This window comes from Scaptodrosophila lebanonensis, unplaced genomic scaffold (assembly GCF_003285725.1).
Source record: "Scaptodrosophila lebanonensis strain 11010-0011.00,11010-0021.00 unplaced genomic scaffold, SlebRS2 tig00000024-arrow-pilon, whole genome shotgun sequence".
Lineage (NCBI taxonomy): Eukaryota > Metazoa > Arthropoda > Insecta > Diptera > Drosophilidae > Scaptodrosophila > Scaptodrosophila lebanonensis.
In genome coordinates, this window is record NW_022060538.1 from 13,972,016 (window position 1) to 13,989,474 (window position 17,459).

The following is a 17,459-nucleotide window of genomic DNA, read 5'->3' on the forward strand; positions in this document are numbered from 1 at the left end:
CGATGTTACTGTTGCTGTTGCTGCTCTACAATGTAGAACTCATGAAAATTTGTACATTTGGCAAGCATACGCTGCGTATGCGTAATATTTGACTTTCTCCTTTCATGGCCGCAATGCGTCAAACGTTGACGCTTGACCACTCCATAAAGCTGCACAATAAACACCATACACACACACACACATGCCGTCACATTAAAAATTTTGATATTGCCGTTGTCAGCCACAACAACAGCAGCAGCAACAACAACAGCTACAAAAAGGCAACAGCAACATGCTCAACTTAATTTTATGTTTCGCACACTCTCAAAGCAACATTTATGCCAAATGCACGATGCAGCCCCCACATCCCTAAAGCTTCTTTTGTTTCGCTGCGCAAAAGCCAAGCGCAGCGACTGACTGGCTGACTGACTGACATGTGTCAAGTAACAGCAGAAGCCGCAGAAGTTGCGGAGACAGCAGCACCAGCACCAGCAACAGCACCCGCAGCAAAAAACAGCAGCGGCAGCAACACAAATAGTAGTCAGCGAGTGTTGCCAGCATGCTTAAAGTGCTACGCAATTACTGCAAGTACACATAAACACAAGCCGGAACGCTTTGGTGCACACGACCGACCGCAGGGTGCCCTACTTGCCAGTGGAAAGCCGTCAGAAGTGATGCATGTCGGCTTCTGCACAGCTTCAAATGTAGTGCATGTGAGTTGGTTCCAATTTCCACAGCCCACGTTTTTGAAAAATCACCTGAGATCTACTATTTCAATGATTTCGAAACGATGTTTTAACAATTACAATTTGAAGTAGATTTGATTCGATTTGAAATAGAGAGCAGCGTTCTAACAGATTTTATATTTAGTTTGGCACCATAGACATTGTTTATAAGCCTGCAATTTTATTTAAAACGTGCTGCAAAGCTAAATACCCTTTATTGTATTTTGAATTATTTTCATTCTTTCAATTTGATATTCTTACTACACACTCGTATATTATTTTATATATATTTATTTAACGACAAATAATTCTGTTGATGTCACAAAAACCAAGAAAACAGATAACTTAGAACCTTTGGTAAAAGCTGGCTACGCCCTTGTGTATATCCGTCAACGAAAAGCTTCGATGCAAAAATTTCACTGCGATAGTTTTAAAACGGTGGCAGACAGGCAGACAACGCATTTTGAATTCGTATAGTTTTACTGATCAACTACTATATGGAACTATAACTTTTTGCTTACCATTCTTTCTTCTAAGTGTAACTTATTTATTTATTTTATTCTAGTATAATAAAATGTATGGCAACCAGAGGACAAGTAGAATACTTATATTAAAAAGGGATTCGATGTTTTCCGAAATTTTTTTTACCCTGTATAGGAAGGGTAAAAATCCATCTCCGAACAAAAATATAAATTTTATATGTATATTTATATCTATTTGTATGATGTAAGAAATAAGGTGGCAACAGGAGGAGCTTTCTGTCTTACTGCTTATAATTTCGTTGTGATTCAGAGTTTGAAGTTGTCGTCAAAGCAACGGACAATTAAGTTGTTTGTGAAACTGGTGCATTAAGCTTATTATAATTGTTTATTACTTTACAAAATAATATTACTTAATAGGCATTCCTACAAAATCACGGTACAATGAGACAAATTGATCTAGTCCATCCATCTGAATGAACGCTTGGACTTAGTAATCGTCAGAGCCCACATGGCCAAACTATTTTTGTAGACCTTCCTAATCCAAACGCAACATGAGTTTATTTACCTTTTGATTTGTTTTGAATTCGTTCACATTGTAGGGTATTTCAGTGCAAATAATGACAATGTCGTTGTCCTGAGCGAGCTGTGGAACTTTGAGGGAACTCTACTTTGAAATATCAGCGTTACTCAAAAAAAAGAAGCGCATGGCAGGCCGCAAAACCAAAACCCGCGGGACAAATGCATTGCCCTCATCTGTGTTGACACCACCAGCAGTTGCGGTTTGTTGTTTTTGGTAGGAATACATATTAAGATAGCAGTAAGCTGCAACTGTTAATGAATTTGCTTAAGCTGAGCAAATTTACTTGACCAAAATCAACGAGAGCTGATGGGGCGCCAGATGAGTTCAATGACCCTAAAGCGACGTAGGGACTGAAATCCAAATGCATTTGTTAGCGTCCATCAATTGAAAATGTATTTAAATAAACACTTTGACAATAAGACAGATCATTTTACATATTGGTCTGCTTTTTGGCGGCGGCAGCTTTTAAGTCTGCAATAGCAGACACACGCCCGCTAATGTCCATTTGCTGGCACGTTCCTTGCTTCTCAGATTAAATGTCCAAACGAAAGTGGGTCCGCGCAGCCTGCAAAACAGAAGAAGAGTATTATGTACATAGCATGGAGTCCAGTCCAGTCCGGTCCAATCCGGTCCAAGTCAAACAGAAGAGCAGAAGTGAAAGCCAAAAAACGAAAGAAAACGGGAAGTCGGGCCAAGCCGCAAGAAAAATAAATGCCAAATTGATTTTAAAAGGAATTTCTTCTTGATGGCCGACGCTCTTCAAATTAAGTAAATCGCACAAAAGTTGGCGACAGGCGCATGAAGCGCGAGGCGGGAGGCGAGGTGGCTCGCACTGAGCCATGAAAAATGAAGCTGTAAAATGCTTTTACTATATTTTCGCTTTCCCGCTGCCATTGCTGCTGATGTTGCCCGCTTAAGTGGCTGCACTTGTTTTTTGAATTTATGCCAACCCGATCCTCAACCAAATGGTGCTGGCCACAGGCGTTGATTTTCAACTGCGCTTCGCTCACTTTATGAGTGCCATGTGCCGGACGAATGACTGCAAGTAGCTGTAGCTGTTGATGAGTTTCATTATGTGCGAACAAATCATCACATGCCAGCGACAGGGACAGCGATGGCAGACTGCACGGCGTCCCGGTCCTGGCTGAGCTCGTTTAAAAGCAATTTCGTGCGTTTGTTAAGGACTGCTCGTGCGGGTGTGTGTGAGTCTGTGTGTGTGCTTATGTGGAAAAAAGTCAACATTATTTTATTTGAACAAAAGCCATTTGGCTGAGTTGATGTGAGCATTAGGTAGGTATACTTGAAACGGCTACAGTGTGTATTAGTAATAATACCAGGCGGTGAAAAATAGACAAGACCAGAACTGGACCAAATCGATTATTGCACAATTTCCTATTCAATTGAAAATGCGCAAAACAGAGGGAGCGAGCGAAAGCAAGCAAGTTGTGTAAACAAAGTTTAGTGGTTTTGTTTAGTGTGGTGCATCAGCCGAAATTTGAAACAAAGCTACAGCACGTGCTAGCAGCCGAAAATAGTTAGATAAAGGAGAGAGAAAAGAGAGTGAAAGAGGGGGTGGGGAGAGGAGTGGTTAGTCTGTTCGGCAAGCACACAGACCGAAGCTCAAATTGGCACAAAACTTCAACGACAACATTCAATAAACAATTCACTATTGATTGACAAACGCAGAGCCTTGTTATGTGAATGCACTGACGATTGAACAGACAGACGACCGTGACTGGTGGGTGGTCATGAATTGACGATGACGTTGAGGATGAGGACGAGGACGAGTATGGCGACAAGTCAGCGGAAGGAAGTTAGTTCGAGTGAATGAGGAAATTGAAAAGGGAATGCTGACAGACACCAAACTCGCATAGATTGTGATAGAGAAAGGGAGTAGAAAAAACAAAAGACTATTTAACTGAAAACAATGAAAGCAAATTTCAGCACGGAATTCCGTCAGCGATTAGACGACAGCAGTCCATGGTTTTTACGAGTCACTTGCCGAATTTTGTAGACTGGACAGTCGTAAATATTCTTCGTATCCTGTTTGTCTTGTGTTACAGCCTTTATAAATATCACTGGCATAGCCGGAAACAGTTCCTTGTTGAACGCATCAGTTATGGTGCCTAGTTTCATATCCCAACGAGCGCCCTCCATAAACAAGCCATTTACATAGGCACCCTCACGTGGTGGTGATCTGTAAATGCAAAAATTTAATAATTAAAGTGCTGGGATGAAGTGTGATTGCGTACGTGATTTCTTCCTTAAATTTCTTGGTAACATCGCAATTTAGACACATGCGATCTAACGGCCATTCGTTTTTGCGCGCTGTCTGCTGCATAATGGCCGTGAGTAAGGATTGCGGATTAAAGAAGCCTGCTAGCCAAATGGATGAGGGCATGCGGAAGTCAGCAACCCAGCCTTCGAGTTCACGTAAGCGCAGCATCAGATCAGAGAACCAAGACTGTAGGCCTAACAAACTGGGATAAGCCAGTTTTGTCCAGGACTCGGGCACTTGGTCCATGTAAAGAGACTGCATTAGGTCCTCCATTATTGACGAAATGGTAAGTTCTCCTTTAAGGCCCAAATCTAGCTCGTTCAGCGAGCGCCGTAGCTCAGACATAAGTATATTCATACGTTCGCACTCCTGGAATGCCACTATAATGTAAGGATTTCGATCCTCGACTCGACCCATAAGCTCGAGTATATTAAATGGCGTGGGTATTTTGTCCAACAAGTCTTCAATAATGCCCTTGATGATGTCCTCTTGTGACACTGTTTCACCGCCACCACTGGCCGAGCCGCTGGACATTCGAGGTTGCAGCTCAAAAACAATGCGAAACAGTCGTTCCGAGACTGTGGTGAGGAATCCAATTTCGGCATTTGAATGCAAACCATATAGCGCTGGACTCTCAGATGGCAAATTGTCATCAATATACTGATGGTAGCCATCATATTTAAGAATACCCGGTGCTGGAAAGCCCGGACAATATTCCAGCTCGCCATCAATAAGCTCTGGCTGCATGAACTCCTCTAGATACGTGCGGCATAGTCGACGATCCCAGTCGTCCGTAATATGGCCACCATACATGATTTCGCCAAAGAGATACCGCAGATCCTCCCACGGTACTCGCGTGTTAGCTTCCAGATAGTTGAAAAGCACATAAACGGAAATTGTCAAATCGCCAACGTTGAAGGGATAGCCACGATTCCAGCCTTGCGGTCCGAACTTGCGTCGCTCGGCTACAACAGCATGGAAGTAACAAAGCGAAAATAGAATGGCTTTGAACTCGGTTTCTTTGGAGCACATCTCGAGCGTTTCATCGCTGAAATTGTCCAAAGCTTTGTGAATATTTGCCATCATTCCCGTGGGCGGTTCATTCGTTATTTTAATTGCAGACTCAAGAATGCCTTGTGGCAATATGTGCATAGATGGATCACCCGCTGGCTCTGCACTGAGGAATAGTCGATAATTGGGATGCACATCTCTTAGCGATGCCTCCATTTTCTTCTCTAAACTAGGCAGCCAGCGCGCCACTAAATGAATGTTTTGTAAGATGACCCAATGCCCATTTTGAGAAGCTGTTGCAATAGCATTCTCGGCCACAATTTCCTGACCCTGGCCCAGTGAAACGCTGTGAAAGTTTTCATGATCAAAGCTAAATCCTAGCACTTTTCCTAACTTCTCCACATCTTTAAGTGGGTCCACACCAGGGGATAGCACAAAGAACATGTGTGTTTCGGGGCTGCTTTCCTCAAATGTTTTACCGAATTCTACAGAACGAGCATCAATGTACTTTGATCCAAGTTTCTCATCGATGAAGGTTTGCATAGCATAGGACATACGATCGGGGCGTATACAGCGCATAATGCATAAGCGCTGTATGGCGGACTTGCCCTTCCATTCGCCAGGGAACTTTTCATTCTCAGGGCTTTCCGAGTCGACAAACTTTTTCCAACGCTTGTGCGATCCCTCAATGTCTTTTTCAAGACCCTTGAAAGCCACCATGTTATTCAAGGCGCGTATGCCTCCCCAGCCAACATGCGTCATCCAAGGGAAGTTAGAGGTCTGATTAGGCATATAAGGAAAACGGAGCAAAAAGTCCAGTTCACTGGGCTCCACTTCTCCGGCATTCACCAAGATTTGAATGCACATTTGCGTGAGGAAAATCAACTTATCCTGCTCGAAGAGACCACGTGAAGTATATATATAGCTACAGTACGTTATTGAATCGATAAGATTCTCGACACGTTCCTTGAGCTTATCTGATGGAGTTGCCTTTAGCATTGCATTGTTGAATACTACGGTGAATGCTTTGAGAGAAAATTGATATATGGGGTTGATTTTGAACAGATCATTGAGTATGAAATATATAATGGAGGCACGTTCAGATGCGGGTCGATAGGCCTCACGGGCCGAGTCGATTTGGACGGCAGTTATTTTCGCTTCGGCCACCTTCACCTCAATTTCGTCTGCCGTCTTTTTCGTCTTCTCCAAGTTCATGACCAGAGTAACATCTTCCAGCACATTATCGCCGGCTGACGACAATCGTGCGAGCAGATCATCTTCCAGAAACTTTAGCGTAATCTTGAAGTGGTTCTGTTGTTGTGTGAGACGTGAGCGCATGGTCTCCAGATCGGGCCTTTCTACCTTCACCACTTCGGCCAGCAACTGATCTTCTAGACCATCACGTGTTACTGTGAAATTTATAAGTGTGGTTTGAGCTTGCATTTCGGGTTTGTAATGTGGATTGGCTAGCTTGGTGTGCAAGATCAATCTAAATTTCGGATTGTAATCGATCTCACGATCACCAATCTTCAATATTGTGCCCTTTTTAATTAACATGCGCCCAAGTAGGGGATTGAGAACAGCATCAACACTTTCCCCAATGTTTTCTATTAATAGTGTACTGCCATTACTGACCGCCTTTTCCACCTGATCCAAATAACTGCGCTGGGCAAGGCGCAGCACAATTAGTCCAGCACCGTACTTGGTTTTCACCCATTTAATGCCTTGCCTGTTTATTATAATGAGTTATTTCATGCAGATATTCATGGTCTTAACACTTACAGTTGAGGATCGATCATGAGCGGGTAGCGCTCAGATTGCACCAATATTGCAGCATTCTCGGCCGACATGCGATCACTCGGTAGACCCTGATTATTCCATTCAGCAATTTGTGCATCATCACAGATCATATCGAAGGGATCGACGCCTTCGGTAGATGGTATTGGTGGCTATGAATGGATTGCGTTAAGTTGAAGGTACTAGAAATACAGAGAGGGTCTTACCTGTATACTCTTGAAGGTTGGCATCCACATTTTCTGCTGTAATTCCGTGCGATAGGCGCGTGTAAAACAACCCACGTACGATATGAAGCAGGATATAAGCAATATATCTCCGGGTAGCTGTATCACGCCCGATTGCAAGCTTCATTTTTGGTGGGTCATGTAATGCAGGTTAGGAAATTGTGTTATATACTTACTTTTTAACAGACTCCGTCCAACGTACTTTTTCGGTGGCCAGGCCGCCAATCAGCCGATTGGCAATGTCGATGGTAAAGGCCGTTTTATCGGCTTCATCTTGGCATTTTTGCTTTTTGGCCAATGCCTCGTCATACTCCAACTGTAGAACATTCAGCTGTTCTTCAAGCTCGGTAAGACGCTGATTGAGAGCAGTTAGCTTGTCGCGTGCATCCTTCAGCTCCTTCTCGGCATCAGCCAGTGCCCGCTCTTTGGGCTCGACTATTAGATATACATCATAAAATCGGTTAATGTTTATCACCCATGAGCAAAGACCGGCCGCAGCAGAAGACTTTGACATGATTTTTTCTGGATTGAATTCAGGATCCTGAATATATGGCTGCAATGCCTTAATGATGTCGGGATGTATGTGCTTCTTATCATAGTTGACAAGATTGTCCAGAAACTTGTCGACATTGCCCATTAAGACACGTGACGCCTTCCAGCTGCGGTCCTTGGGTAGTTTGCCCTTGGAAGCGAATAGCACAAGCACCGCTGCGCATACACTGACTACTGCCTCAGGAGGGGAACCAAAGGATTTCAATTCAGTTAGATTGTTTTTGTTGAGAGTGTTGAGGGCTTCTTGGGCGGCAATGAGCGCAGGTTGTGCCTTTCGGAAATCTTCCTCGCACAATTTGGCCTTGGCTGTGACATCTTCCTCGATTTGACGTACATTCTTCTCCTCTTTAGATGCAAATGCTCGTTCTTTCGACACCTTTTCGTTCTCCGAACTGACAACCACAATGAGGTCGTCCGCATCCTTGTTCTTTATTTTCAGTTCCACTTCTTGCACCTTAAGCACATCTTGCAGCGCATCCACCTCTTTTGAGCAGCTTGCCAGCTTAATTAGCCCATTTTCCAATCGTGTTCTCCGATCCATGTTGGCTTTAACCTTTTCGTGCAACAGCTTTGAATAAAGAGCGATCAGCTCAAGGAAGGACTTCGGAGTCGTGTAATTGTAGCGTTTAGCATTACTTAGGTACACTTGCGAGATGTCGTTAACGGTTTTATGTACGTAGGCCATGAATTTGGATACGGGCGGTCCCAGGGATTTGGGCAGCACTGAAATTTCCGAAAGGAAACGCAACGATACAGACTCCAGCGCTTGTTGCGGCCACTCATGAAACCAGTCAATGGTTGTGCAGTTCACCAGTGCTGGGAATTTACGCGAGCGAACTCGTAATGTTGCGCCTACTGGTGAGAAGCAAAGGACCACCTTTAGAAGACTGCGTACCTTTTCGATAAAGTACTTCCAACAATTCTCTCGACTATCCATTATACCAAGCTGCTTCACCTCATTTCGGACGGCGTTCACAACGTTTTCTATCTCGTCGTCTGGATACAGCTCGTGTATGTCGCCTGAGGCTAGCAGGTCGTTGACTAGCACAAGGAACTGCTCTCGTGCCACTTCAGAATCGGTCATGAGGAAGCAACAGGCTGTACTCTTCACTCCAGCTTTCGTATATAGTAAAGCTATATTTGCTTTTAAGTCGTTAACACTATAGTCTTTTGTCAATTGTATTTGGAACACATCTAGAGAGGAAATGAAGGCCGCTAGACGAGTTAGTGATTGCTTGCCTGAACCGCCAACGCCAATTAACAGTGCGTAGCCACGGGATGATTCAATTATGCGGCTAATGCGGCACACATGAGACATGGCATCGTCGAATAGCACTAGGTTCATGGCACCCACATAGTCGTTGTAGCGGTCCTGTGCCTCTTCAAGCAGATTTTTCAAACGGTCCCAATTGGGTATGGGCATGTACTTTATGTCTGTCAAGCCTTTGGCGAAGTGGCAGTAGATATGCGGCTGTGCATAGACAATTTCATCGCTAATGCCTTCAATGCCCTTGCGTACCACCTCTGCAACGATCTTCTTAAAGTTCCCAATGTCGGTGTAATCCACAAGTTTGTCTCCATAGACACGATTGCACTCGTGAATCCATAAGCGCATCATTTGGTTGATGTTGGGACAAGTTTCGTTGTTAGCATAAAGTATTCCCTACATGTCGGTGATAGCATTATTGTCTATTTCATCCAATTATTTACTTACCGTGAATATATTGGCTATGTCCCGCAGATTGAAATTATAGTGGAACTTAATGGCAGTTGGCAAAAACGAGGATGCCACTTTCTGATGCAGTGTGATGGCCGCTTGGACTAATGGTTGACAGAGTTTAATCACATGTTTATCAAACTTATGCTGTGGCATGGCAAGATGCTGTGACAGTATGGAATTTAATATGTGAAACAGTGCATCGGCACTTGGTTGGCTAATAGGAGGAGCAAGTTAGGCCAACAGTTACAATTAAAAACGCAAACCACTTACTTGACGGCGAAGGAACAGAAGTGACGCTGCAGTCGTGGATCTATGGTAAACGAGCCGGCCGAAGGGTTCATGCAGCTTACGAAGTTGCACTTGTGTATATCCTTTAGCGTTAGTTTCAATCGATCGTACCAATGATGATAATCCATAAATTGACGAATCAGCGTGTGTGGCTGCACCGTAAAGTACTTGTCGACTTCTGGCATATTCATATCGTCCACAAAGTAGATCATCCGTTTGTTGCCGATAGGTCCAAAATTGCGGCCTGCCTTCTTCTCCAGTGGCTTTTCGAGAATACGTTGCAGCATCTCAGAAGTGGTATAAAAGTTAAACGGCACATTCGTTACAGCATATTTTTCGGTGGGTAAAGCATTTAGCTTGGCATTCATAAGAATTGTTTTTCCCGATCCGGATGGACCGATGAGCATAACTGGATGGTCTGCCTCAATCAGCGTATCCATAAAGAACCGAAGACGCGTCGTTTCCGAAGTGTTCACCAAATTCGATTGCAATGGCAGATCGGGGTCCAGCTCAAATTCGGGAACAAGGTTTGTCCAAGGCAAAAACTTCTTCGTTTCGTTGTCAATATAGAAGGCAAAAATATTGCCGGAAGAGGGAAATTTGACAGCTTTGAACTCGTTGAGGAACCATTTGCTAAACTCATTACGCCAGTCGATGATTTGATCTTGGAAGAGCGTTGAACCAAAGCCCCACACAATAGAAAACACAAAGTAAATTTCATACCAGTCTTTGGGACAATCGTTGGGCACATTCTGTGGCGTTAGCATGCTGTCCAGCAAAAAGCAGGTCATTTGAAGACGTGCAATGTCAGATATTGGTGTAATACTCTTCAGGCGGGTCTTAAATGCATCAAGCAGTTGAGGTACATATTTGTCGAATAACACATTCAATGTTGCCACCTCACTGCTATTTGTGCGTGTGCCCAGCCACGATTGTATGAATGGGGTCCAGCCCAAGTCTTGCGGATTTATGTATAAAATGCCAGCTCGCGATACTGTTGCAGGTGTGGCCGTGCGAAGCGAAGCGATTTCGAAAAGCAAACGCATCTCTTTTGTTAAAGCAATCCGTTCGTTGCTGGCTAATGTCAACACTTTATTGTCATCCATTACTGTGTTTAGGCTCTCGATCCACATGGGATCTATGTCACCTGCAAGCAAGGGAATAGTTGTAATTAGTTCTCAAGCAACTAAATAAATTGGGCAAAATAGTCAATTCACCGTCTTTGGTAACAACTAATGAGCTTGGTGTTTAATTTTGGGAATATCTTACCATCTAGAACAATCCATTTGGGCCCAGTGCCACCTAAATTGGCCTGATCACGCATCAATATAGAAAATAGTCCATCTTTCCATTCACGCGTTGCTGGATTAACTATGCCGAACAGTTCGTCGTTGGTCACAGCTTTCGGATTCAGATCGTTGTAGTGGGGCTTGCGTTTTTGATTTTGGTAAGTCTTGTTCAATGTCTTCCACACCTCCGATTTTCCTGTGCCGGCAAAGCCAATGATAAACACTGAATGTCGTACTGCAAACAGCTCCTCCAGCTGAACAATTTTTAATATAAATCCTTCCTCTGGCTGCAGCTTTAAGTCTATCGCTGAACGCTTGATAACTGCTTCGAATTCAGGATTGCGTTTACGGGGCACGTCAAGCGCCGGAAATAGATCGCCAATAAGTCCCATGAATACGGGCACGTCATCTGTGACAATCTTTGGAATGTTAAAATCACGCAACGCCCGCATTAGAACCTGGTCCTCTGGCCTCTGGCGATCGTCACGCTATTAGATACCAAAAAAAAAAAAAAGGGAAAAAGGTTGTGTTCAATTCTAACGAGATCCTAAGTAAATGTAAATTAATTGATAAGCTAGATTTGCTCTGTCTAGACCACGAAGGGTACATTATCATATTGTTATAGATAAAACCTCGATAAACAGACATGCTCTCTTATACAGATAATAATGAGTTCGGCCTTAGATGCCGAACATAGCACCAACATTTTCGTAGCTGGCAGGCGCCAGCTTAATAGATAAGGATGTGTAAGTACACAAATCATTAGCTCAGGCTCGCCACCGCGCTGGATGAGCATGCTGCGGCTGGCTAACATGAGCTACCTGATAAAGTACGCACACATGGTAGAAGATAAGGAATCGATGATAGTATGTAGGCGATAGCATAAGAACTAGGATAAGAATTTATATATAAATAAAGCAGTCGAGCTATCGACGTTGTTCATTCATCCACAAAACTTTGTCGCGTATTATTATCCTCCCACCAATCCTGCTCCGCTCAATACATTGGTGACCCCTCGAAAAGTACACGCGAGTTAAATAGTGTTGTGTTGTGCTGTGTTAATATATTGTCCTTAAAAAATAAAAAGGACACAAGTGTAAGAAGTGCTGCGTTGTGTCCCTAGAAATAAAAATAGTGGACTAAAACATCCAGCTCTCAAAGAAAATTAAAAAGTGTTATGTTGTGTTGTGCTGCGTTGTGTCCCTAAAAATTAAAATAGTGGACTAAAACATCCAGCTCTCAAAGAAAATTAAAAAGTGTTGTGTTGTGTTGTGCGGTGTGTATTTATATTGTCCTTAAAAATCAAAAGAAGGACTTATAAGCCCAGCACCCGTGCGAATTTCAGCCAAAAAATTAAAAAGTGTTGTGTTGTGTTGTGCTGCCGTGTGTCCCTAAAAAGTAAATAGTGGACTTAAACACCCAGCACCCGTACCAACAGCAACCAAATATATATATAAAAATAATAATAAAATCATTTATACCAATATAAAATTATTAAATATTGTGCGGAAATTTAAAAGTACTGCACTAAAAATCAATATGGCAAACGAAGCCCAAATAATAAAAGAGCAAGAGGGCATTGGAAGAGTTTTGGAGGCCATTTACAATGCAGCGGCAAAGTGGGATGGATCGGGTCAGCAGCTGGACCAGTGGAACCGCAAGGTAGAAGAGCTGAGGATCCAGTTCGAGGCAAATAAAATCGGACTGCAAAATCCTTCAGCGACAATATTGAAATCACCATATTTTAAAGAAAAATTTGGAGAAAAGGTAAGTGAACTTTTTACAGTTACTTACTCATTATTGGGGCAAATGAATAAACAGATAAATAGGAATGCTGATTTGCTAGAATCGCAGTCATTAGTAGGCCCAGATAATACAAAAAGTACGGCTGTTAGAAAGATAGAACATGCATTAAAATGTTTTAAGATGTCCTTAAAAAGATATGATGGAAAAGATTTAAGTGAAATCAAAACAGCTAAAACCCGTGCAGATGATCTTTATTATCAATATTCAAATGAATGGGGTATAGGAGAGTTAGAAGAAAAGTTTGAGAGGTTAACAGACCAATATTACGAATTGGATATGAATCCGGAATTAAAAAAGGAAAATATGAACTTCGACTTGCCAAAAATTGAAATACCGTGTTTTTATGGAAGCTATACAGAGTGGAATACGTTCAAGGAACTTTTTATGCAGTTGATTGGCTCAGCAAACATTTCGAACACACAAAAAATGTGTGCCTTGAAAACCAAAGTAAAGGGCGATGCTGCAGCAACAATAGAAAATTTGCCGTCAACAGAGAACAATTTTGATTTAGCATGGTCCCTGTTAGATAGCAAGTTTACCAACCCTAGAGCAACATTGGCTATTTATTTGAACAACATAATTGAAGCTCCCTCGGTTAGTGAGTCCGTAAACAGCGTAAAGCAATTTTTATGCATAATTAACAAAAATATTCAGGCTATAAAAGCAATGAAGTTGTCTGAAGAACTCATCCTACAAAGCCTTTTTAACACATTACTAGTAAAAAAAATGAACGAAAATCTTAGAACTAGATATGAAAAATCCCTGGAAAACCCTAAAACTGTTCAAAAAATTGACCCCCTGTTAAAATTCTTAGAGCATGAATGTTCTGCATTAGAAGCTTGCCAAATGGATGGTAACAGCAATGCGCAGAAGAATAAAAATGAAAAGCCAAGTTTATATCACAAAATAGAAAAAAAGACTTGTGTTTTGGAATGCAATTATAGTCACCCCGTATATAAGTGTCAGAAATTTAAAAAACTAACAATAAGAGAAAGATGGCAAATAATAAAAAAGAACCAAATTTGTGGAAAATGCTTGCAGATGGGACATTCCTTTGCTACCTGTAATTGGGTTTGTCGCACATGCAGCGGTCCACATCATATGCTTTTACACATAGACAATTCAGTAGTGACTAGCTCAAAATGTTTCAAAAAGGAGAAAAAATGTGTTTTGCTATCAACAGCAGTCGTTGAAGTATTAGATGGAGAAGGCAAATGGCAAAACTGTAGAGTATTATTAGACAGTGGCTCAGAAGTAAATTTCATCACTACAGAGTTTAAGCGAAAATTAAAATTAAAGGCAGAAAAGGTACAGGAAACAATTGAAGGGTTTTCAGATAACTTTTCTCAAATAAACGAAGGTATGAGTGTTCAGATTAGATCAAAAACCACAGAATTCAACACCGAAATTGAGGTATTAATTAGTAAAAAAATTGTATCTAATATGCCAAAGAAAAGGTTTGAAATTGGAAATATTCAACATCACATAGAGTTAGCGGATCCACAGTTCAACATTCCACAAGGTATTGATATGCTTCTCGGTATAGATCTGGTGCATGAAACGGAAAAATCCGGAAAGATTCAATTGAACGAAGGAAGATTGCGTTTACGAGAAACGCTTTTTGGTTGGGCTGCTTACGGTAAAATAGAGTTAGAGAGTCCTTCAAAAGAAGGTCGAGTAGTGACCTATTCTGGAGTTGGAATTGAACATCAACTTAAAAGGTTTTGGGAAATTGAAGAAAAAATGACAGAAAACATTACATTATCAAAGGAGGAGGTAGAATGTGAACAGGAATTTGAACAAAATGTGTCAAGAGGAGCGGATGGACGATATATTGTTGCTCTGCCATTTAAAAATACACCGAAAAACTTAGGATATTCTGAATCTCAAGCAAAAAGACGTTTTTCGGCATTAGAAAGAAAATTCAATAAAGACCCAAGCCTAAAGGAACACAAATTCACAAAAATTCACACAAATTTCATAAAAGAATATATCGAATTAGGGCATATGAAGATAATTGCAAATGCGGAAAAGTTGGAATCAAAATATTATCTCCCTCATCACGCTATTTTACGGCCGGAAAGCACTACTACCAAGCTGAGAGTCGTGTTTGATGCATCATGCAAAACGTCTAATGGTATAGCATTAAACGACGTATTGCATGCAGGTCCAAGACTGCAAGAAGATTTGTTTAACATATTACTTCGGTTCCGAAAACACACTTATGTCATTACAGCAGACATAGAAAAAATGTATAGACAAATTTGGATTAAGCCAGAGGATCAAAAGTATCAGCTTATATATTGGAGATGGGAACAGGGAATGCCTTTAAATACATACGCTTTGCAAACAGTAACGTATGGAACAAAAGCTGCGCCATATTTAGCAGTAAAATGTTTGAAAAAATCCGCAGAAAAAATAAAAAATAAATGGGCTAAGGCGGCTGAAGCAATTGAAAATGACTTCTACATGGACGATTTAATGACTGGGGCAAATACAATAAAAGAACTAAAAGAAGTACAAAAACAAATAACTGGCACTCTTAAAAAAGATGGATTTCATTTAAGGAAATGGTGTTCAAATAGCGTAGACCTTTTAAAATCAATGTCAGTAGCAGATAGAGGGATGAAAGTAGAATTTAATATAGAGCAAGCTAATCCCATTAAAGCATTAGGAGTTGCCTGGTTACCAGAAACGGATGACTTCTCGATTAAATGCAACTGGGAATGTGATAGTAAGGTAACCAAACGCAGCATTCTGTCAGACATTTCGAAAATATTTGATCCCTTAGGTTTAATAAGTCCAGTGACAGTGACAACGAAAATTCTGATGCAAGATCTATGGAAATCCAAGTTAGACTGGGACCAAGCGCCTTCAGAAGAAAGTGTAAAGGCATGGGAAAAAATAAAAAAAGAACTCCCAATACTAAATGAAATGAAAATACCCAGAATGTTAATTGGAAACAACGCCAAAACAATAGAGTTGCATGGTTTCGGTGATGCATCTGAGAAAGCATATGGTGCAGTAATCTATATTAAATCAATAGATTGTAACAATAAAATTAGAATTAACATAGCCGCGTCCAAATCCAGAGTAGCGCCAATTAAACTTTTAACAATACCAAGGCTGGAATTATGCGCCGCAGTACTTTTAGTTGAGTTAACGAAAAAGGTTAGAGATAGTTTGAAAATCAAATTCAGCAAAATTTTCTACTACAGCGATTCACAGATTGTGCTTAGCTGGTTAAAACTTGACCCAGCGTCATTAAAAACATTTGTGGCAAATAGAGTTAACTTTATTCAAACAGAAACAAAAATTGCATGTTGGCAGTTTGTTGAGTCAGAGCAGAATCCAGCGGACATCGTGGCTAGAGGTAAATACCCATCGGAGTTAATAGGAAACCAGCTGTGGTTTCAAGGGCCATTATTTTTAAAAAGTAATAATCACCAGGTTCGACATAATTCAGTTACATTAAAGGAAATCCCGGAAATAAAAAAAATTACATATAATGCGTTACTTGTTAAAACAGGATCCATATTTCATGAGATCAACCACAAAAACAACTTTGATTTTTTACAAAATGTGCTGGCAATGATAATAATGTTTACAGAGAAGTGCAGAAAAACAGAAGTAAAAACATGGATAAGCTATAAAAAGGAAGCGCTAACACTAATAATTAAAATTGTGCAGAAAAACCACTTTCCAAAGGAGTTATCTCTTCTGCAGAATAAAAAGGAGTTGCCAGGAAAGTCAAATATCAAGTCCTTGGCTCCATTCGTAGATAACAAAGGGATAATAAGAGTAGGGGGACGAATTCAAAATTCGCAGTTGTGTTTTGAAGCCAAGCATCCAGTTCTTTTGCCGTATGCAGATAAATGGGTGGAGCTCCTAGGAACTAAACTTCATAAAAAACATTTGCACATAGGACCTCAAGGGTTACTTGCAATAATCAGGCAGCGGTTTTGGCCCTTGAGAGGGAAGCAAATAGTCAGCAAAATTACAAAAAATTGTATCCGCTGTTTTAAGGCACACCCAAGACAGATACATCAGTTTATGGGAAACCTGCCCGAAGATCGAGTAATTCGAACACGTCCGTTTTTGAATATTGGAATAGATTTTCTCGGGCCCATAGCCATTCATCATAAAATCAGAGGAAAACGAGTTGACAAAGCCTATGTGTGTGTATTTGTTTGTTTTGCTACGAAGGCAGTGCATTTAGAAGTTGTGTCAGATATGACTTCTGCAGCCTTCATAGGGGCTCTGAAAAGATTTGTAGGTAGAAGGAGCTGTCCACAAAAAATTTACTGCGATAATGGAACGAATTTTATAGGCGCAGCAAATAGTCTGAATGAAATATATAAATTATTCAAAGACCAAATTCAGATAGATACAATAGACAAGTTTTGTGTGGAGCGGCAAATTGAATGGGTAAATATTCCTGCTAAATCTCCCCACATTGGGGGACTCTGGGAAGCATGCGTGAAGTCCGTTAAAAAACATTTTACGCGTTCTATAGAAGGAATAATGACCTTTGACGAAATGACCACACTAATGATAGAAATAGAAGCGATACTAAATTCAAGACCATTAACTCCGCTGTCAGAAGATCCAAATGATCTTCAGGTTCTAACCCCAGGACATTTTATATTGGGAGAGTCTTTTTCTACAATAGTAGACTCAGTAGACAGTAAAAGTTATAAAGGGTTGCGAGACCACTGGAAGGCAGTT

General features: G+C 41.2%; 1 protein-coding gene across 1 annotated transcript in view; it reads right to left on the bottom strand.

Annotated features, from left to right (window-relative positions):
* Positions 1–2,202: 2,202 nt before the first annotated feature.
* LOC115621978 (dynein beta chain, ciliary) overlaps positions 2,203–17,459 on the bottom strand; it is a 28,955-nt gene continuing 13,698 nt past the window's right edge. Inside the window, exons 18-26 of the mRNA XM_030515829.1 lie at positions 10,906–11,413; positions 9,619–10,783; positions 9,343–9,562; positions 7,253–9,291; positions 7,059–7,197; positions 6,838–7,004; positions 4,019–6,784; positions 3,769–3,963; positions 2,203–2,331 (exon numbers count right to left, since the gene is read on the bottom strand). Of these exons, the coding sequence (XP_030371689.1) occupies positions 2,232–2,331; positions 3,769–3,963; positions 4,019–6,784; positions 6,838–7,004; positions 7,059–7,197; positions 7,253–9,291; positions 9,343–9,562; positions 9,619–10,783; positions 10,906–11,413 (7,299 nt within the window). The 3' untranslated portion in view covers positions 2,203–2,231. The remainder of the gene's footprint in view (positions 2,332–3,768; positions 3,964–4,018; positions 6,785–6,837; positions 7,005–7,058; positions 7,198–7,252; positions 9,292–9,342; positions 9,563–9,618; positions 10,784–10,905; positions 11,414–17,459) is intronic.